Source organism: Sarcophilus harrisii, chromosome 5 (genome assembly GCF_902635505.1).
Source record: "Sarcophilus harrisii chromosome 5, mSarHar1.11, whole genome shotgun sequence".
Classification (NCBI taxonomy): domain Eukaryota; kingdom Metazoa; phylum Chordata; class Mammalia; order Dasyuromorphia; family Dasyuridae; genus Sarcophilus; species Sarcophilus harrisii.
In genome coordinates this window covers 7493681-7514091 of record NC_045430.1, presented here as the reverse complement: position 1 = coordinate 7514091, position 20411 = coordinate 7493681, and the positions used below count along the sequence as shown (strand labels likewise).

General features: G+C 46.7%; 1 protein-coding gene across 6 annotated transcripts in view; it reads right to left on the bottom strand.

Moving 5' to 3' along the window:
* Nucleotides 1-20411, bottom strand: part of SHANK3 (SH3 and multiple ankyrin repeat domains 3) — a 72672-nt gene that overhangs the window by 11823 nt on the left and 40438 nt on the right. For 5 of the 6 annotated variants that reach the window (XM_031938637.1, XM_031938633.1, XM_031938634.1 and 2 more), the window contains 2 exons: nt 20201-20285; nt 12953-15218 (listed from right to left, as the gene is read on the bottom strand). In XM_031938637.1, coding sequence (XP_031794497.1) covers nt 12953-15218; nt 20201-20285 — 2351 coding nt within the window. Of the gene's footprint in view, nt 1-5797; nt 12795-12952; nt 15219-20200; nt 20286-20411 lie in introns of those variants that run through there. The other variant, XM_031938635.1, reaches the window with a different exon arrangement.

Here is a 20411-nt window from a genome sequence, read left to right as displayed (position 1 = left end):
GTACCAATCATCCTTCCAGTCACCTAGCCTCAGTCATCCTTGACCCCACCCCTAGATGCAATACTTAGCAACTGCTAAGTATTGTCAATTTTGTTTTCATCACCAACACAGCCACTGCCCTAACTCAGTCCCTCTTCTTCTCTCCCTTGGACCTCTCTCCTGGACCACTCCTTAGCTGACTTTTTCTGCCTCGAATCTCTTTCAGTTCTCTAAATAGTAACTAACTGAATATTCATAAATGAGATATTTGACTGGGTCACCCTGTTCCAGAAGCCCATTGGTTTCCCATTATTTCTAAGATATATTACAAACTTCTCTGCTTGCCTTCAACCCATCTCTCCAGCCTCAGTTTCCTTTATCCCCCTCCTCACTCTCACTCCCCATTCAAAACATTTTATCTCCTGGACCTATGCATAGGTTCTGCCCCTTTGCCTGAAATGCTTTCTCTCCTAACATCCATATCTTGGAATCCCTGCCTCCATTCAAGGCTCAACTCAAGCACCAGCTTCTCCAGATTCGAACTCTTCTTCCCTTCCCCGACAAGAACAATAATAATACATTACTTCATGTCAATTTTATATTTATTTATCAGTAAACACCAACATCACTTCATAGACTAAGTCCTTTGAAGACAAGAAGATATCGTTTTCTTTCTTGTTTTTGTTTTTCTCTTGCCTAGCAAACAGCGGGCAAATATAAGGGCTTGGAGAAGAACAATTATGCTGGTGTGAGAACCCATCCCAAGATGGAAGGGGAAGGCTGAATCCAGAAGAATCTCAAAGGATCTAGAATGTGTGCAGGAATGAAATCACCCATGGTGATGACTTAGTGAATGACATTAAGGCTATTGGACATAAGGACATTGATAATCTTGAGGTGGATGAAAGGATGATGACAAGTCTAGGGATAAATTTATGACAGTTGTTGGGTAGCTGAGAAAGACAGTGTGGGCACCTGTACACATCTAAACAAATGTCCAATCCTCAGGGCCCTGGCTAAACAGTTCACTGCCCTCCTGCCCTCCCGCTCTTTATAAATGGCACAAGTCTCTAGATGTTAAAAATCTCAAGCTCTCTCTTCCTTGTCCCTCACCATCCCCTATCACCTCTATCACCAAATCCTGTTGAACCATCCTTCAAAATGTCTTTGTTCAATCCCACCCCAATCTAATCCTTCTTCTGCTCCTCAAAGGACAGCCATAAAACCTTTTCCCAAGGGTCTTTGCTTCCAGTTTCCCCACATCCCATCCCTCCTGCAATCACCAATCAGGTAGTCTCATTTCCAAAGCCTCCAATAGCTCCCCACTGATGGCCTCCACTTGCCTCCTTTGTTCAGTCTTCTATTCCACTGCTGCGGTTCAAACTAGCCACTATTTTATTGGTTCTCAGATACCTCTCCATTGTATCTCATTCTGTTCTTTCACCATGTATCTGTTTCCCCATCTGAAGTAGTAGGATTTTCTTGAGTGGCTTCAACACTCCCATTTTTGTCTCCATTAGGCCCCCTTTTCCAAACCCTATATATCCTGTATAGCAACCAAGGCCTCCTCAAAACCTGCCTTAAGTATCTAGCATGCAGCTTCCCTTCCACCATATAAGGCATGGCTTCTTGTTTCATGGACCCCTTTGAAAGCTGGTGAAGTCTTGGGTCCCTGCTTTTAAAAGTCATAAAATACACAGGATTACCAAGGAAACCAATTGAGTTGAAATACATTTATCAAACTATATTTTAAATTGAAGGATCCTGAGATCCTTCCTCATGGAATCCCTTCCATCACTACCCTATTTAAATGTTTTATTACTTTGGAGGTGCAGTGTGGCAAAGTGGAGAGTTAGGTGGGTCAAAGCCAGTAAGTTGAGATCTTGTGTCTGACATCTACTGGCTCATTCCATGTGACTACGGACAAGTCACTGAACTCATAAGTGCTCTAAGCAACACTCTTTGAGTTGAACTGACCTTTATTGGTAAAGAGAGTTCCCCCAGCTGGAAGCTCCCAGTACCAATGAGATCAGAAGTCTGGCCCCAATCTGGTTTCTGTTTGACTTCTCATGTGTCCCATTATTGTTCCCAACTCTCAATCAGACAAGCCCACATTAGAGCATGCATGTTTGCCAGAATCACACAATCTCAGAGCCAAAAAAACAGCCCAGGAAATCCAGTCCAACCTAAACAAAAATGTCTTCTACAGCATCCCTGATATGTGATGACTCCATCTATGATGAAGGACCTCTAGTAAAGGGGTGCCTCATCCAATACAGTGCCAACCTCCTCAAAGAACAGTCTGATCAAAATGTACAGTAGTGTTCCTATTGCGCTTATATCCCAAAGAAATCTTAAAGAAGGGAAAGGGACCCACATGTGCAAAACTGTTTGTGGCAGCCCTCTTTGTAGTGGCAAAAAACTGGAAACTGAGTGGATGCCCATCAATTGGAGAATGGCTGAATAAATTGTGGTATATGGATGTAATGGAATATTATTGTTCTATAAGAAATGATCGGCAGGATGATTTCAGAAAGATCTGAAGAGACTTACAGGAACTGATGGTAAGTGAAATGAGCAGAACCAGATCATTGTACATGGCAAAAACAAGATTATATGATCAATTCTGATGGATGTGGCTCTTCTCAACAATGAGATGATTCAGGCCAGGTCCAATGATCTTGGGATGATGAGAGCCATCTGCAGCCAGAGAGAGGACTGTGGGAACTGAGTGTGGATCACTACATTGCTCTTTTTGTTGTTTCCTTGAATTGTTTTCTTTCTCATTTTTCTTCCTTCTTGATCATATTTTTCTTGTGCAGAAAGATAATTGTATAAATATGTATGCCTATATTCAGTTTACATATATTTTTACCATGTTTAACACATATTAGGTTAATTGCCATCTAGGGAGGGGATGGGGAAAGGGAGGGGGAAAATTGGAACACAAGATTTTTTGCAAGGGTCAATGTTGAAAAATTATCCTTGCATATGTTTTGAAAATAAAAAGCTTCAATTAAAAGAATGGATTGACAATGAAAAAATAATTAAAAAGAAAAGAAGTTACAGCTTGTTTCTGCTGCATCCTACAAGAACCCAGGCAAAGGGACCTATGTGTGTGTGTGTGTGTGTGTGTGTGTGTGTGTGAGATAAAGAAAAATCCAATGAACACACCTCCTTATCCATATTCTAGAACTCATCATTAAAAGAGATAGCTGATGAACATCTCAAAAAGACAGCAGAGATAATGACCAAGAGCCAATGGGGCTTCATCAAAAACAGCTCCTGCCAGCCTAAACTCATCTCCTTTTTTAGACAGTATTACTAAACCAGTTGAGAAAGAGAATGCTACAGATAACATGTACCTAAATTGTAGCCAAGTTTTTAATAAAACATTCCATCTTATTCCTGTGAAAATGGAAAAAAAGTAGCCTAGACAATCCTACAATTAGATAAATTCAGAACTGGTTGGATGTATTCCAAAAGTAGTCATCGATGACTTAATATCAACATGGCAGAAGGTACCTCATAGGGTGTCCTCAGGGATTAGGGATGGGTCCTGGGCTATTTGAAGCATGTAACAGTGACTTGCATAAAAAAGGACAAGGAGATGCTCACTAAATTTGCTGGTGGTACCAAGCCAACATGGGCTACTAGTACCTTGGATGCCAAAGCTAGAAGCTCTTAAAAGGCTCAAGCCTTGGACTGGATCTAACAAAATGAAATTCAGTAGAAATGAATGTAAAGATCTGCATTTGGGTATGGAACACGCCCAGCTTCACAAGGAGAGCATTCTGGAGGTACAGCATTTGGTCTCTCAAGGATCTAGGGCTTTGTATGGACTGCAAGATTGATATGAGTCATCAGGGGGATGTGGCACTGCCAAGCCAACAAAAAAAGGTGCTTTTGGCAGCTTTAGAACGTGAAGCTTCCAGGAACAGAGAGGTCATCTGGAGTGTTGTGTGCAGTTCTGGGTATCACCTATTAAGGACAGTGATAATCTGGAGGGTGTCCAGAAGAGGGCAACCAGGGGAGTGAAGGACCTTGATATATAAAGGAAACAGGGTTGTTTTGCCTAAAAAGAGGAATGAAGGGAGGATATGATAGTTGTACTTAAATATTTGGACGGCTGTCATGTGGAGGATAGATTAGTTTTGTTCTGTTTGGCCCCAGAGGGAAGAACCAGAGACAATGGGAGGAAATTACAAAGAGTCCAATTAAGTCTTGACGTCAAGAAAAACATCCTAACAATGAGAACTGTCCCCAGATGGAATGGGCCCAAGGGAGGCAGCAGATCCCTCTCTTCTGAGGTCTTCAAATACAGGCTAGAGGACCATCTGGACGTGTGATAAAGAGGGTTCTTTTTCTGTCTGGGATTGAATTAGATGGTTGTTAGGGTCCCTTCCAACCATCAAAATCTGTGATGCTGAGATTCTGTAAAATCTTCAAGCCCAACTAAGATGGCCAAAACACTAGAAAGGAAAACTTGGAAGCCCAAATCTGGAAGAATTCTTGGTTTAACTGAATGATCATTTCTCCCTTCAAAATGCAGAGGAACCAATGATGGGAACTTTTGTTCTGAATCTGATCCTCACGAACAAGGAGGAATTACTGGCCGGGGTGGACATGTTGGTAATCTTAGAGAGAAGTGACTACTCCCTCTTAAAATTTGTCCTGTGAAGAAAGCTAGCTCTAATCTGACATGCATGCTATATTTGGGGAGAACAGATGTCAAAGGGTGGAAAGGAAAAGGAAGATCCCATGACCTAAAATCAGCCCATTTGGGATAGAGTACTTTCAAGAATAAAATTATGAAGGTACAAAAGGAAATAATTCTGGTGAAGAAGGGAAATAAGAATTGTCTGAAGTATCTGATATTTCACCAGAGACCATGAAATTTTTAAAAGAAAAAAAGGAGCTACCTGATTGTAAAGTCCAAAAACCACTCCCCACTGGAAGTCAAAAGATAATAAGAAATAAGTCTCAAAAAGTTGCAAATTATTAACAACCTTCTAAAAGAATGTTCCAAATAGTTACAAATAAGGTAGCTATAAACCAAAACATTCAGACATTTCACATTAAAGCCAAACTGGCCAAGATGTGGTCAATCTTGCCATCAATGTAGAAAAACAGCCTCTAATGCAGTGATGGCTCAAACTTTTAGAAAAGCCATTTGAAATTATGCATAAAAAGTAACCAACCTGTCCATGCACTTTGATCCTGACATGGTACTGATAAGCATTTATCCAAGAAAATCACTGATTTAAAGCCCCCCTCCCCCAATACTGAAATATTTATAGCAACCTTTTCTGTAATCACAAACAACTGGAAACCATGTAAATGTCCTCAGATTGAAAAAGGGCTAAACAAGATGTCATACAGGAATATTACCAGTATCACTGTGCTCAAAGAAACGAGGAGTACAATGAATACCAAACAGCATGGGAAAGTATATATGAACAGAGCCATAATTAAGAAAGAACCACCAGGAAAACAAACAACACAACAATTCCAGCAATGTTATCTTGTCAAGAACAATATCAAACAACAAAAACAAAACAATTGACAGAAAACAATGTGAAATTATCATAAGTGAGCCTGGCCCCAAAGAAGAGATATGATAACTCCCTCCTTTCGTTGCAGGGGCAGGAGGCTCTGGGTAAGGAACACTGATCATAACATCAAATTTTTCCGATGAATTGGTTAGTATTGATGAACTGGGTTTTTCCTTTTTTGTTGTGATTCTTCTTGGGTTATATGCGATGGTCTGTCTTTGATATGAAACATCGAGAAATGAAGGTGATATGAAACCAAAAGATACCAATCACAAATTTATTTTAAAAAATAAAAGACGTGCAGAAGACAGAATCAAAGATAGGTAATAAAAGATGAATGTTAAACCTGTGAAACAGTCTTAATAAGACCAATTTCAAGGATGGTAAACCCTACCATTGAAGAGGCAGCAGAGGGTTATATTCCCAAGGCTATGCAGAATAGGAGTACCACCACAAGACTGAAGGATGGCCAATGTCATATTAATTTTTTTTTAAAGAGGGAAAGAGAATGTAGATTGTGAACTATATATAGGTCAGTGAGCATGAAGTCCATTCCTGGTAAAATTCTCTAATAGATAGAAAAGGTGGTTGTTGAACATATAACAAAAAAAGGAGTGATTTATCAAGATCCAGCCTGGACTTCTCATTGACTTTGTTAACAGAACTAGATGGGTATATTCAAAAGGATGCTGTGGATCCAGGATACTTGGATTTAGTGAACTTTTGGCTAAGTGCCCCATGCTACTCTTTGGGGAAAAGAATAATAATGCTACTTCAAAGTTTACAGAGCTGTACATTTATTTTCTGGTTCAAGTCTTACAGACCTAATCTTGAAAGGTAGGTAATATAAATAATTCACAGATAAGGACATTGAGGCTTTGAATAACTTGATCCTTTTGCTGGGCACACAGTCCCAGGAGGTGAGACAGAGAGAAACATCCCACTTACATAAAATGTTAATCACAGCACTTATTGTGGCAGGAAAAAAAACTCTAAAAACAAAGTGGGTGTTCATTGATTAACTGAGCAATGGCTAAATAAAACTGTGGTACTTAAATGTAGTATGATTGTGCCATTAAAAAAAAATAATATGATTCATTCAGTGAAACAGATTTATACAAACTGATGCAATGTACAGTAAGCAGAACCCAGGAAAACTGTATATTCAATCACAATAACAATATAAAGAAGGAATATGACCAAAAAAAAAAAAAAAAAAAAAAGATCTTAATACTGTAATTATAATAACCAAGCTAGGCTCTGTAAGAAGACATGAGAAAATGCATCTTCTTTTGTTTTAGCAGTAGGGGTCTTCTGGATATGAAGTGTTACATGTGCTGTTAGTTTGGGATGATTTTGTTGAATTGTTTTATTTAATTGTTTTTTGTTACGTGGGAAGCCCAAGCTTGGGAGTGACAAGGAAAGGAAGGGATATAACAGGAAGCAGAGCATCCATTTAAAAAAAAAAAAAAAAAAAAAGGAAAGGCAATAGATTCAGGGGACAGTGGGCCATTGGCATGACAACTTGGTAGCCTAGAGTGCATCCCCAACCCATGGGGCCAACAAAACAGACCAGAGGTGGGGAGTCCTGACAGACACCTTAAGTCAACAAATGTTTCTGAAGACAGAAGAGCTTGTTCCATGGCCATCCCCAGCAGGAAGTCCCAGACTTCAGCAGGACAGGATGCTGAAGGATGAGAATGGCTTTGCTCAAAGACAAAGCCCTGAATGGCAGTCAGGTTATGGGAAGGGAGCAGGACTAGTGGCCAGCCCCTCCTGATGGACTCTGTCCAGGCTACGGAGTGGATCAGTTGGCATTCGGACTCCTGAAGAGAGGGGAGATAGCATATTCCATCATCTAAAAGGGGAGTGGCAAGAGATAGTTCTCCCAAACCCAAGTGAAAGATGGGAGCATATATGCAGGAGTGAGTTTTTTTTAAAAAGAAGAATAAAACAAAACAATACAAATAAAAGCTTTGTTTTACACAGCTGGGGAAGAGGCAGCCGATCTTCCCAGAAACATAAGTGCCGAGGCCTCGTGCCAAACATGTCAAAGAGTGAAGGGCAAAGTGATTCAAAGTATGGAAGAGTCTTTCAGCAAGGGACTCTTCCTGGGGGAGAGTAAGGATAAGGCAATCTGCATATAGAGAGCTGAAAACGAGGGTCAGGCAGAAAGGTGGCTGGAATTGTTTGTAAAATATATAAAACCAATGCATGCATGTGTCATCTCTGCTTCTTCCTTGCCCTTCTTCCTTCAGTTCTCCCCCTGCTTTTCTAGTATCCCTTCACATTCTCACTGCTTAGGAAAAACCAACCAACTTTCTCAGACACACAAGCACTGAGCCCTCGAACCCGCAACATTTCAACCCACTGGCCAGCTGGTTCCTTTCCATCTGCTAGCCATGCTCTCCTGACTGAACCTCAGCATCTGCACTTGCAAGGTCTGAAAGGAAAAAGTCCTTAGGCAAGAGGCACCCAGAAGCCAGAGCCAAGGATGGGAGACTGAAGGACTCCCCATGCTCTGGAAGGGGACACAGGAGAGTCACTAGGGAAAAGGCCTGAGGGCCAGATGAATCTGAGACATGTTGTGAGAGTCAGCTGGCAGGGGAAAGAAATGGGGAGGAAGAGGCTGGTCAAACTAGCAGGGCAGTCCAGAATTGCAAGTCCATGGACCAGATATCCAGAGCTGAGCAAAGGGAAATGCACTATAGCTAGAGGATGGGCACCATTCTGAAAGCTGGAGGGTCCAGACAAGAATCCGGGAGGTGAGCCCAAGTGGCACCATGGGACTCAAACTTACTCCCTCTAACTAAATGAAGCCAGGGCCTGTGGGATCCTGGGGCCATAGCCCGCCTGAAAGCTAAAGCCACAGGAGAAGGAACAAAAGGAAGACTTATTTGGGAAGGAGGCAGGAAGGAAGAGTCTCTAGCAGCAGCAGAAGTTTCAACAGTGCAAGGTGTAGGAGACAACACCTCCCAGTATCCCATTTGCAGAGATTATGGCTGATAACTTAATTCAAGGAAAAGCTCCCCTGGGACCAGATAGAGGCTCCCTCGATCTAAGGTTCTAGAGACGTTGAGCTCAAAGCTTCCAATCCAGTGTGGCAGGATTTCAGAGCCATGTAGAAGGGAGAGAACCCTCTGAGTTGCTGGAGAGGTGGGGGAAGAGGAGCAGAGACTGGGAACTGTGTTGGTGAAAAGAAGGAAGGGTTGTCATCATGACCTAAGACCCCAACACATCCTCGAGGCTGGGGGATCCAGGGCTGAATTTCAGACAGACAGTGCTAAAATCCCCTGGAGGAGCATTAACTCTTAGGATGGTGACCAGGATAGGGCAGGCTTGGACACTGAGGGAAGGGGCAAAGGCATGAGAACAGGTTCTGTTCTTGGGATTGAAGTTGTTTTATTTGGCTTCTGGGCCCAGGGGTGTGCTTTTGCTTCCCCCACTCGTGAGAATGGGGGTTCCCTGAAGATATAGAGAAAGCTTCACAACACAGAACAGTATTATTACCTTGCCCTTTCACTACTACTGCAAATCTATTCCATAAAATTGGATTTGTCCAAAAGCAGGAAGGTTAGTAATGGAGCCCCCAAAAGCAAGAGTTAGGTGTCCTTATACTTCCTTCTGTCTAGCATATTGGTGGAAGGTTACAGGATCAACCATCTCTGAATTCTTAAGAAGATACACAGCCAACTGCGCTCTCTTCCTACAGTCCTTGGTCCCCAACCCAACCCTCCCTTTCCTTAGCCTCTAAGGTCCCAAGTCTCTAGCATAAACTCACAAATCCCCCCTTTCTAAAGGTCACAGCATGGAAGCCTTCATTCCATCTGACTCAGAACATGAGAGACTTGAGAACAAGCTCAGCAGCAGCCCAGGAAGGATGGACAGATGTAAATAGAGAGGAGTGGCCAGCTGGAATGAATGGAAATAACAGGTGGCTATCTAGGAATGGGAAAGGGAACAGAGAGAGAAAATAATGGATGGATAGATATTGGGGACAGATAGGGAGAAGGAGGAATGAATGAACAGGGACACCCACAAGAGAGAGGGGGACAATATTCTTAGTGCTGATAGAAATTAAATGTGTTAATTTTTCCAAAAACTCACACATTATCAAACTGTAATGAAGGGGTTTGGGGACACATTCTAGCCATTGCCTCTGAATACTTGTGAGATCCTGGGAATCTGTACAAGGCAGAGAACCCAAATCAAGACAGACAGCTGCTTCTGATTCAGGTCATCTCTGCTCTATAGGTTAGCCAAGAACTCATGGGATCTGGCATTTGTATTTAAGAAGAAAATCTCAAGTGTCAGACCTCCAGGATGGGAGAGGCTGCTCTGCTCTTCAGAGGAACATGACTGGATGTGGACAGGCTCTAGAGAGGAATGATGGCCCAGCAGTTAAGGCCCTGCATCTTGGACCTGGCTTGGAAGGGGATGGGGGAATTGGGACCAAGCTCCACCAAAGGAACAATCTTCAGACAAGTCAACCCACACGTCGTACTCCAGGACTAGCAGCTGGGAAAATCCCAGGTTTGGGGTGAAGGAGTCATTTGTCCATTTGGGGAAATAGTGACCAGGATGCAGGCAGATTTGGCTCAGTTCCTCTCTGTTGGCAAGCTTGTCTATTCCTAAGTAATTGGGGTTTATTCCACCCTCCCTCCAGACAGGTACATCTATAATGCACACCTGAGCACCTGCATATTTCTGATCATAAAGGGGAACAGCTGTTAGGGCTGAGAAGCGAGGCAAGGGGAAGGCTGGTCTATAATCCATTTGCTCTCTCCTTCCCCTTATTAAAAATGTAGTGACTCTAGTAATTAATTAGTTACAGTAGACATGTTTGGGAGTCAACCTCTAAGGATTCGTGACACAGTACACAGTGGAATCTGGCGGAGTGGAGGACAGAATGCTAGCAGAGTGACTGTGCAAAAACAACATGGCCTGAGGGAAAGTTCTAGTAGGTAGGAAGGCAGTAGTTTTAAATAAACAATAGGCAAATTTATTGTGGGATTGCTTATGCCTCAGTTTACTGACATCTACAAAATATCTGAATGGTACAAGATGGCCTTTTCCATCAGCAATCTCTGATCCTGACTCTAGACTTGGAAGCTGATTCTGAGATCACAGAGTGAACAAGACTTGAGTCATGAACATAAAAGGAAATGTCCCTCCAGAGAGGGACAGAGGCAGGCAGCCCATGATCACAATCATGGCTCCAAGGTCTATGAAGAGTCCAGGATGTTCAAGGATCTTCACTGAACATTCAAACCAGTTCAAAGTTTTGTGCCCAGAAGTATTACCAGCATCACCAGCTGTGCCAAGACCACAAGTGGGTACTAACCACAAAGGGTGGTGAAGGCCAAAGGCTGCATGACACCTTGATTTCTCTGGGCACAAGGTCCTGAACATTCACCCAGTAAAGAAAGACTTAATGAGATGCTCTGAAGCCTTGGATCCCATCATCTGAGGAAGGTTCAGTTCTAAGGGAGGGCTGCAAGCTAATTCCATCCTACACAATTCTGTCTCTAGGCTACAAATTATAAAATATTATTACTACTACATAGTCTCAGGTCCTTATCAGTCTTTCTCTAATCACCAATCCTGATTGGAACCTTTTGTATCACTCCTATTCAAGCTACTCAAGAGACTTAAGCAGCCCAGAAAGGACTCCACTGAAATTAATTAGGGTCATGATCAGACAAGAAAAAAGAAAGTACATATTTGATGAATTAGATTAATAGAATTTGGTTTGGTTTTGTTTTTTTTTTTTTCACCTTTGACCAGGCTGAAGAAAGACTCCTGGGAAGGAATATGATCAAAGTGGTCAAAAATTCAGTGGTTTTAGGGAAATAATTCCTTGAGGTACAGCCAGAAGTAGGGACAGTCATTTTGATGAATCAAAATTGTTACCTAGACCTTGCCCCTCTTTTTGATCTTGATAATAGGAAGTGTCTTTGTTCTTGAACGCTATAAATTGTAACTCAAGGATGGCTTGGGTGGAAAGCTTTTCAAAGGGAGTATGAATTTCTGTCTCTTCAGATTTTCTCTCTCTAAGCAAAGATGCTTACACTAATTTGATTAAAAAATTATCTTTGGCAGATGTGTGCCTAAAACCTAAGACTACAGGGTTTTTCTTCCAAACAAGAATAGAATTGGAGGTTCTGAACAGGGCCTTTCCCACCACACCCACAATTAGGTTGTGTGAAGCAGCCAGACATGAGGACAGGGGTGAGGGCAGACAGATCTTACGTACATAAGCCCCAAGTCACATTTCGACTGACATCTATCCAGATTTTTTACAGAATCAAACAAATGGAGAGTTTGAAGGGATCTCTGAGGTCATTTAGTCCAATTTCCTTCTCTACCAAGTTGGACTAAATGACCTCAGAGAGCCCTTCAAAAGGCCTCAAGCCTTTGATCCCTCTGTAGTAGCCCCCAGTGAGCACCCAGCCACTGCTAAAAAGAACTCCAGTGACCAGCAGTTCACTCCTACCAAGACAGCCCTCTGCCCTTTGGGAAAGCTTTACTATGAGTAGAAAGCTGCCTCCCTGCCCTCCGTAGAGGACATCCGGCTCCCATTTCTATCCGGTTTCCAAGTTAGCAAAGCATTTTATTCACAACAACCCTATGAGCTAGATAGTTCGAGCACCAGTATGTCCATGTTACAGATAATGAAACGGTCAGAGAGGGATCACACAGTTTCTAACAGTGCTCATGTCCAGGTCATAACTCGAGCCCAGCCTTTACACTGCACCACCCTGGCTCTCTCACCCTCTGAGGCTAAACCAACCCTGTCTAATTCCCTCTGAGCCACCCAAAGAGCCATTCTGAAGGGTTCCCACAGTTCCTGATGGCAGCAGCATCCCCAGGGGGGCCAGAACCATTCAGAAAGCTAGAACCTAAGTCTGTGGAGGAAGAGGGGCCATGGGAGCTGAAACACTGGCAGGCTTGGAGAGAATAAAACTGAAGAGACACACAAGAGGGATGGGGAGTGGACCTGGTAAGGCAAATTCCAAGCAGGACCCTGGACAGTGACCCGCTGACAAAACACTCCCCGGTGAGGCTGGTGAGGGGATACCAGCCACGGAGAAAACAGAGAGAGGGCAGGTTGGGGGAGACATCTGGAGGGTGAGAGGGGTGGGCAAAAGGGAACTAAGGACCCTAACCATTCTGTCTACCTGGAGCTCCGAGGCTCAGGGACAGGCTGGTGATTTCTCCTCCTCAGGCTGGGGCCGGGAAGGCCCTTTCTCATTTGGACTAGATGGACAGAGGATGCACCGGAGGACAGAGGAATGGACATAAAGGCATGGTTGAGAGGGAGGAGAGAGGGTAAATAGCATCCACATGCCCTGGCCGTGCCCACCTCCCGCTGCCCCGGCCCGCCCCGCCCCCTTCCCCACCCCCACCGCACTCACCGCGCAGCCACAGCAGGCGATTTCTTGAGGGGGTCAAGCAGGCCCCCCAGGCCTCCCACAGGCTCCTCCCCTAGGGAACGGGTGTCTTTGTTGAGCTGCTGCAGTCGGGAGCTCAGCTCGGTGATCACAGTCGGTTTGTCGTCTTCGGGGCCTGGGAGCCCCCGGCTCTCCACCGGGTCCCCCCACAGCTTAGACCTTCTCTGGAAGAGGTAGCGAGGGCGGGCGGGCCCAGCTCCGGAGGCCAGCCCGGCGGAGGCGGCGGCGATGAGCTCGCTGTCCGAGGACTGCTTGAGCAGGGGGTCCCTGAAGGTCACGGGCCCCTTCCCGAGCGGGGACTTGAGTTTCGGTTTCGGAGGCACAGGCGGCTTCTCGAGTACAAAAGTGTGTCCGTCAGCGAAGGAGGTGTGCGTGTCCGTGGGCTCGCCGCTCTCGGAGCTCAACGTGGACATGCTGGACACGGTGGAGATGGTGCTCGTGGTCTCCAGATGAGGGTCGCTGGAGCTGCGCGTGTCCACCTCCTCCACACCAGAATCCGCGGCTGACTCCGGGGCGGGGGGCGCGTCACTGCTGGGCTTCCCTGAGGCTGGGCTGGGCGAGGCCATGGGGGAAGGGGCCGGCCCGGGGCCCGGGGGGGGCGTGGTCACCAGGAGGCCGTTGGCAAACTCGTCCGGGGGCGGCACCAGCCCGATCCTGGCCAGCTCTTCCCTGGTCTCCTCGTCGCTGGACGACAGTTGGGCTGGGGGCAGGGTCACGGCGAACACCACGTCTGGCTCTTCCTCCGAGCTGCCCTGGCCCAGCACCGTTTCGGCGGCGGGGGGGCTGCTGCTGGGGGGCTGGGCCCGGGGGCTGGGCAGGGCGCCGGGGGCGGCCGCGGTGGCAGCGGCCGGAGGAGGGGCCTGGCTCAGCTCCGGGGCGTCCGGCGTACTCTCCTCGGTCTCCAGCTCCCCGGGGCCCTGCCCGTTGCCCGTGGCGTGGACCACGATGAGGCCGGCGGGCCGCTGGAGCGATGTGTCCAGCACGCTGAGGATCATGGACTTCTTGTCATCGGGCGTCTTCCTCTCCTCCCGTGGGGACTTCTCAACCTCTCGGCGGGCAGGGATGGGGCCCCACGCGGGGCCCCGGGGCGAAAAGGCGGGGGTGGGGGAAGCGAGGCTGCTGCGCTCCGGCTCTCTGCTCTGGATATCCACAAAGAGAGGGGCCGGCCGGTCCGTGTCGGGACTGTGAACGGGAGTCGGGGATCTCGAGGGCACCTGGGAAGCCAGGGCCCGCTCCCGGGCAGCCAAGGCCAGGGCTAGGGGTGAGCTGGGGTCCAGGGGCTTGCCGGTGAGGGGGTGGATGAAGGTGGAGCCCACGGGGGAGGGGCTGGGGCTGCTGACCAATGGCTTGAGAGCGGAGACGGGCGAGGGGAGGAGCAGGTCGCGGCCGCTGCCCAGGAGGCGCTCGTCGATGGATCGCGAAGGCTGCAGGGACGGCATCTCCGCGGTGGGGGAGCTGCCCTCGATGGCCCCCACGGACAGGAAGACGGTGGAACGGCGCCTCTCATCCAGCCGCCGGTCTCGTTCCTTGCCGGGCCCGGCGCCACCGAACGGGAGGCCGGGCGGTTCCCCGGGGGGGTAATCGAGCCCGCCGAGCCGGTGCCCCCGGCGCGTGGGCGAGGGCTCCCGGGGGAAACTGCTGCCGCTGCCCCCCACGGCCAGGGCGGCCCGGTCTTGCGCTTCCTCCACCTGCAGCTGCTTCACCAGGGGGCTCTTCCGGCGCTGGGGCTTGGATGGGGCGAAGAGACTGGCACTGAAGGCGCCTAGGTTGGCGTAAGGGCTGTCCTGACTGCCGGGCACTCGGGCCTTCCGCCTCAGTCGCTCGGGGGGCGTGGCCGCGGGGGGCGGCCGGCCGCTCTCGGCCATCGCTGGTTCGTGGGGCGAGTCCTGCAAGATGATCATGGACCGAGCCCGCTTCTGGCGCTCAGGGTAAGGGAGAGGCCCGTGAGCGCCCAGGCCGGGGGCATAGAGCCCAGGGGGGCCCGCCCCTCCCAGCCGGGCCTCCAGCCCCGGCTTGAAGCTGGATCTCACGGTGTCGTAGGCACGGCCTGGCGGGGGTGGCGGTGAAAAGGAGGGAGGTGGTCCTGTGTCGAAGTAGTAAGGGGAGGGTGGGGGGGGCGGGGCGGTCTGGGGCGGGGGCGGGATCCCATGGCCCTCACGGACAGCATCCTGCATAGACGAACTCCTCGGGAACTTCCCCTCCAGGAGAGAGGCCAGCTTCTCATCTTCCCCTACGGAGGGACCGGCAGTCAGGCCCGGGGACCCGGGGTGAGGCCTGGGGAGGGAGAGGGGGTGGGGGGGCGTGGGGGAGCAGTGGAGGCTTGGAGGCACCTGAGAGACGTGATTGGCAGGAGGACAGCTACGGAAGGAAGGAGGGAGGAGGGAGCTCGACAAGTGGGCCGCTTAGCTACTCTCTGAACCAGAACCGCTCCTCGGAGGGCAGCCCTGACAGGAGTCCTGCTGGCCTAGGACCGGTCCGGGACCCTCCCGGGACAAAGAGCTGGCAAGAACTGGCACTGCAAGTCGTGCCTCGGGGTGGCAGCCTAGCCAGGTCTCCGCAAGTGTGCCCTAGGGCTCTACTCTCAGCCCCATTTTCTTGAACATTTTTATCAATGACTGGGCTGAAGGCATAGATGGCAAGCTGATTAAATAGGCAGATGACACAAAGCTGAGAAGGAGAGCTTAACACATCGGGTTATACAATCAGGATCCAAAAATATCTCTGCAGGCAAGAACGTAGGGCCAAGTCAAACAAGATGAGATTCAACCGGATAAATGTAAAATCAGAACAGTGAGATCCGTGGAAAAGCCAAAGCAAAATGTAAATTCTCCCATTTTCTAACAATTAAAGCGGAGCCTGAGTGGGAGGGGCAGGGCACACCCTCACCGGAGGCCATCCAGTGGAGGCTGAATACCTGAATCCTGTCCAGAGAGTCCCTGCTCAAGGCCAGGAGGTCTTGGAGGACCTTGGAAACCCCTTCTGCCCGAGTCTTAAGGATGAGCAAGAAACATCTTTCTGCCTTCTCTACCCAGAAGTCACAGGGCTCTGGACCTCAAGAAAAGTGGCTCAAAAGAGAGCCCAGGCCTCCAGAGAAGAGGCAGCGAAAGCACAGGAGTTCAGGTGGGGGCCAGAAGAGACACATTGCTAAGGTAACCAGTGCAGCTGAGCCGGAGAGGCGGATGATCTGAGCCAGGAAGAATCAGACTTCTTAGGGGAAGCGTGTATCAAGCTGTCGCAAACATGGAGAAGCATCACGCAGCCCTGAGAGAACATGGCAGAGGAGGCGTCACTGGCAAACCCCAGAGGGATGACTGGGGCCACGGAGAAAGGGAAAGGGGGGGAGGGGGATCTGCCTCAGAAGGGAAGGATAGAAACAAAGGGAGCAAGGATAATAAAGACCAAGGCAAGAGAGCAAAGATAGTAAGTGGGGCTCGTGGAGAAGATGAGCGATGCTGCAATAGAGTTGTTATCAGGCAGGAAGGAACCCTTCAGGGAGCCACCACGCGGGAACAACCATTGCCATCTTAGACTTCCCAGGGTGGGAAGAACAAGCAGCATCTTGAGATTTACAAAGCACCCACTTCACACCAAGAATCAAAGCATAAAAACGAATATAAAAAGTATACAGAAGAAATATTCTCATTTTTCAGATGAAGAAACTGAGGTCCATGGAAGTCACAGGATCACAGAGAGAGCTCTAAGAGACTTCAGCATCCGTGTAGTCCAACCTCCCATTTTACAAATGGGGAAACTGAGGTATGAAGAAATATCTCATCCAGGGTCAACAGAACTAAAAAGTGCAAAAGATGCTCTCTGTTGATTACCAAGAAGCACGTGACTTGGCTAGTAGAACACAATGAGCTTTGCGTAGACCCCTTGCATGTGTTAAGTTCATAAAAAGTTCCTTTAAAAGATTCAATAATAGAGCTTTCTTCAACCATTTTCTATTAATACTTAAAGGACGAATCAAGGAGCTAGATAGCTGCTTGACAGCTGTTTGCTAGGACAATGGAGGCTAAGTCAGACAAGTCAAGATGGAAGAGGGCTTCCCTATAAATGGTGGGGTCTTCCAGATATTCCTATTTGTACAATTTGGGGGAGAAATGCACTAAGGCCTCCTAAATGAGACAGCCACTTAAAAGAATGTGATCTGACCATCCACACAGGGAACCAAGTAGATGAAGAAAGTCTTATTGTTCAGATTATAATTTACAGTTGAGTGAACCACCTGTTCTACCACAGGCAAGTGACATCTCTCTAAGCCTTTATTCCTACATCCACAAAATGGAGATTAAAAAAGCCATAGCATCTTCTACATAAGTTGTCAGGTTCCTAGGTGACACGTAGATAAAGCACATTTTTATATAAATACCAGTTACAAACTACTTTTCTGGTGGTCAGAGCAATCTTGGATCGTATGGTCAAGGTTCTCTCATGGTATCTTGGGTAGGCAATACAGCTGGACAACAAGGGAGGTCCTGAACTGAATGAAAGGAAGAGAAGAGGCTAGACTGCCTTTGGGAAATTGTGTCTTGCTCTCAGTAGTCCTATCCTTTCTGAAATAAAAATACATTTTAACTGGCAGTATCCTTCCTGTGATGTTAAATAGTAGTGCATCATAATATACCATCCTCCCTGAAGAATCAAAACTATTGACCTTCTCTGAAAGGCAGTGAAGAGACAGAGGGGAGAATGTTGTTCACAGAATGGCATTAGAGGGGGTTTCAGGAAATGGCTGAATGGCACATTAGGGGACGGGAGAGCATGTTTATCACGTAAAGAAAGCAAGAGGAAGGCCTTCAGACAACAACGAGGAGTCCTTCTATAAAGAATATATGGAAGAACATGAGCAAGAGATGAGAACAGGCATGGGAATGAGAAAGTATAGGTGAACTGAGAGTTGTACCTTGTGGGGCACAAAGTTGGATGGGGACCACCCTCAGCCAGATTCACTGATATAGGGTCATAACGTCTTGCAAATTCCCCGGTGGCAGTATCTATGTTTGATCAAATTTCTGTATTTCCCTCATAGCACCAGTACAGGACTCTGCACTCAGCAGATAACTAAATTTAATTGATGGGATTGAATTGAATTGAATCAAAGAAAAGCCAAAGGCCAGATATGTCTTGGAATAGGTGCAACATACACACAAAACCAAAAGAGCTGATCTAGGGTACCTTGAGGGTAAGGGAAAAGATGGACATAAGGTCAGGTAACAGCAGGTAAATAACCAAGACTGGCAGAGACCTGAAACCACTCTGACAGGATGACCTAGGATTGGCTGTCAATGGATGTTAAGGACAACAAAAAGGATTTTTTTTTTTTTTTTTTTTTTTTTTTTTTGCCACAGACAGTACTGATGCTCAAAAGTGGATGGAACGATAGAGAAGGCAAAACTATTCAGTCTTATCTGGGTCCTTTTTTTCTTATCAAGGAGAGCAATGTATAGTCTTGAAAATATAGAACAGGAAAGTGAAACTCTAACTTAGGGGACAGTAAAAAAAAAAAAAAATCAAGCTTCCCTTAATGACCAGATGAATAACACACAAGAGGGATAAATGGTTTGGAATATGAACTTGTTAAGCCACTGTGACCTTTGAAAATTGTGGCAACCAAAAGAGCTACCATAGGATTGAAGAAGGGCAAATGTTACCCTGATTGCCAAGAAGTTGATTAAATATCAATGAGGGCAACTGTTAGGGAACACCAAGAGCTAACACGGGTTCAAGAATAGGTTATGTCCAGCTAGCCTTGTTTAAGCATAACCTCCTGAGATTTCAGTAATACATTGGACACAATCCAAAGCTTCTTTTCTGAGCAAGAGGAAGGTGGATTGCAATGCAGCTGGATGGATTAAAAACAGACAGAATGACCCCAGTGCAATGAAGAATCTTTAAATTAATGGGTTGATGTCAACTGGAAAAGAGGTCTCTGGTAGAAACCTCAAGGATTCTGTTTTCTAGAATTCAGCATTGTTATCAAACATTTGGATGAAGGCATAGATGTAAAGTTCATCAACCTCACCCTTCTGGGAGAAAGAGTTGATATGTTGGGGAACAGATAGCAGGATGTCTCCAAATCTTGACAGATTAAAATGATAGGTTAAATTATTGAGGCAATCATAATAGGGATAAAGTTTAAGTTGTTGGTTAAAAATGAATCAACTATACAAATACAAGATTTCTTGTTTGCAAAAAATGTTCTGTTTTGGTGGATGAGCTCAATGGGCCAAACATGGGCCCAGACATATGGTCCAAAAAAAAAAAAAAAAGCTATCACCATCTGAGATTCCATTGAAAAAGAAAAACAGGGTGATAGAGACAAACGAGACAGAGCCAGAGAAAGAGAGAGACAGAGAGAGAGGAAGGAAGGAAAAACAAGCAGAGAGAAAGAAGGATGGAGAGACAGGCACAGAATGTGTGCCCATGACTAAGAAGGTGGTCCTCAGACCACATCTGACCACTACAAATGAGCACATCTAGCAGAAGGGGCTAGGATAATGAAGGCCTTGAGTTCTTGGGGTTGGAGACATTTAGCCTGGACCAGAGAAGATCCTGAGCATCATATGTCAGCTGCTTCAAGTAGGTGATGGCATCAGATCTGACTTGATGTCAGAATACAGAACCCAATGCAGTACAGAGGAAGATTTAGAGGAAAGAGGAGGCCGTCTAACCATTGGAACTATTTTAGCCTCAACGGTCCCCTCATAGGGCCAAGCAGATCCAGCTAAGGTAGTGAAGCCTTCATCACTGGAAATGTTTACATGATCTGATAGGGATGCTATAAAATAAACTACAGTGGATGGGGAGCTAGAAGAGATGGTATCTAAGGTCTTTGCCAGATATAGACAGACTGGGAAAGGTCATTAGTGACAGGATTGGTCAGGGGAGGACTATAGGAGAAATGCCGGTGAAAGGAGAACTGATTATAGACACCTTCCAACCCTCAAAAGTCAGGGTAAGATGGCATCATAGGCACGGCCCATGGGTCTCCATATCCCAATTTCCCATTCCCATAAGAACCTCATGACCTGCTTTGACCACCCCCCCATCCCTTCCAAAGTTCTCAGAGATGCTCATACCTTTCTAACAATCGATTCCCCTTATCCCCAGACTCCCCAAATTCTCATGATCCTACCATCAACCTCATTCCTCCAAACCCATGAAATATACCCATCCCATCCCATCCCTTAGAATCCGCCATGGCCATACCTACAGACTTGGTGCGTGGGATGCCCTTTCGAAGGGATCCAGGAAGCTTCTCAGAGCCAGGGAGGCCCTGGCGTTCAAACAAAGACTGAAGAGGGAAGAAAACATGGATGGCTGAGTTAAGCACCAAAGGACCTGCTTATAAATACCTCCAGATACACTATCCACAAGCACTCCACACCATTCTCTACATCCCCCCATTCTGTCACCCAAC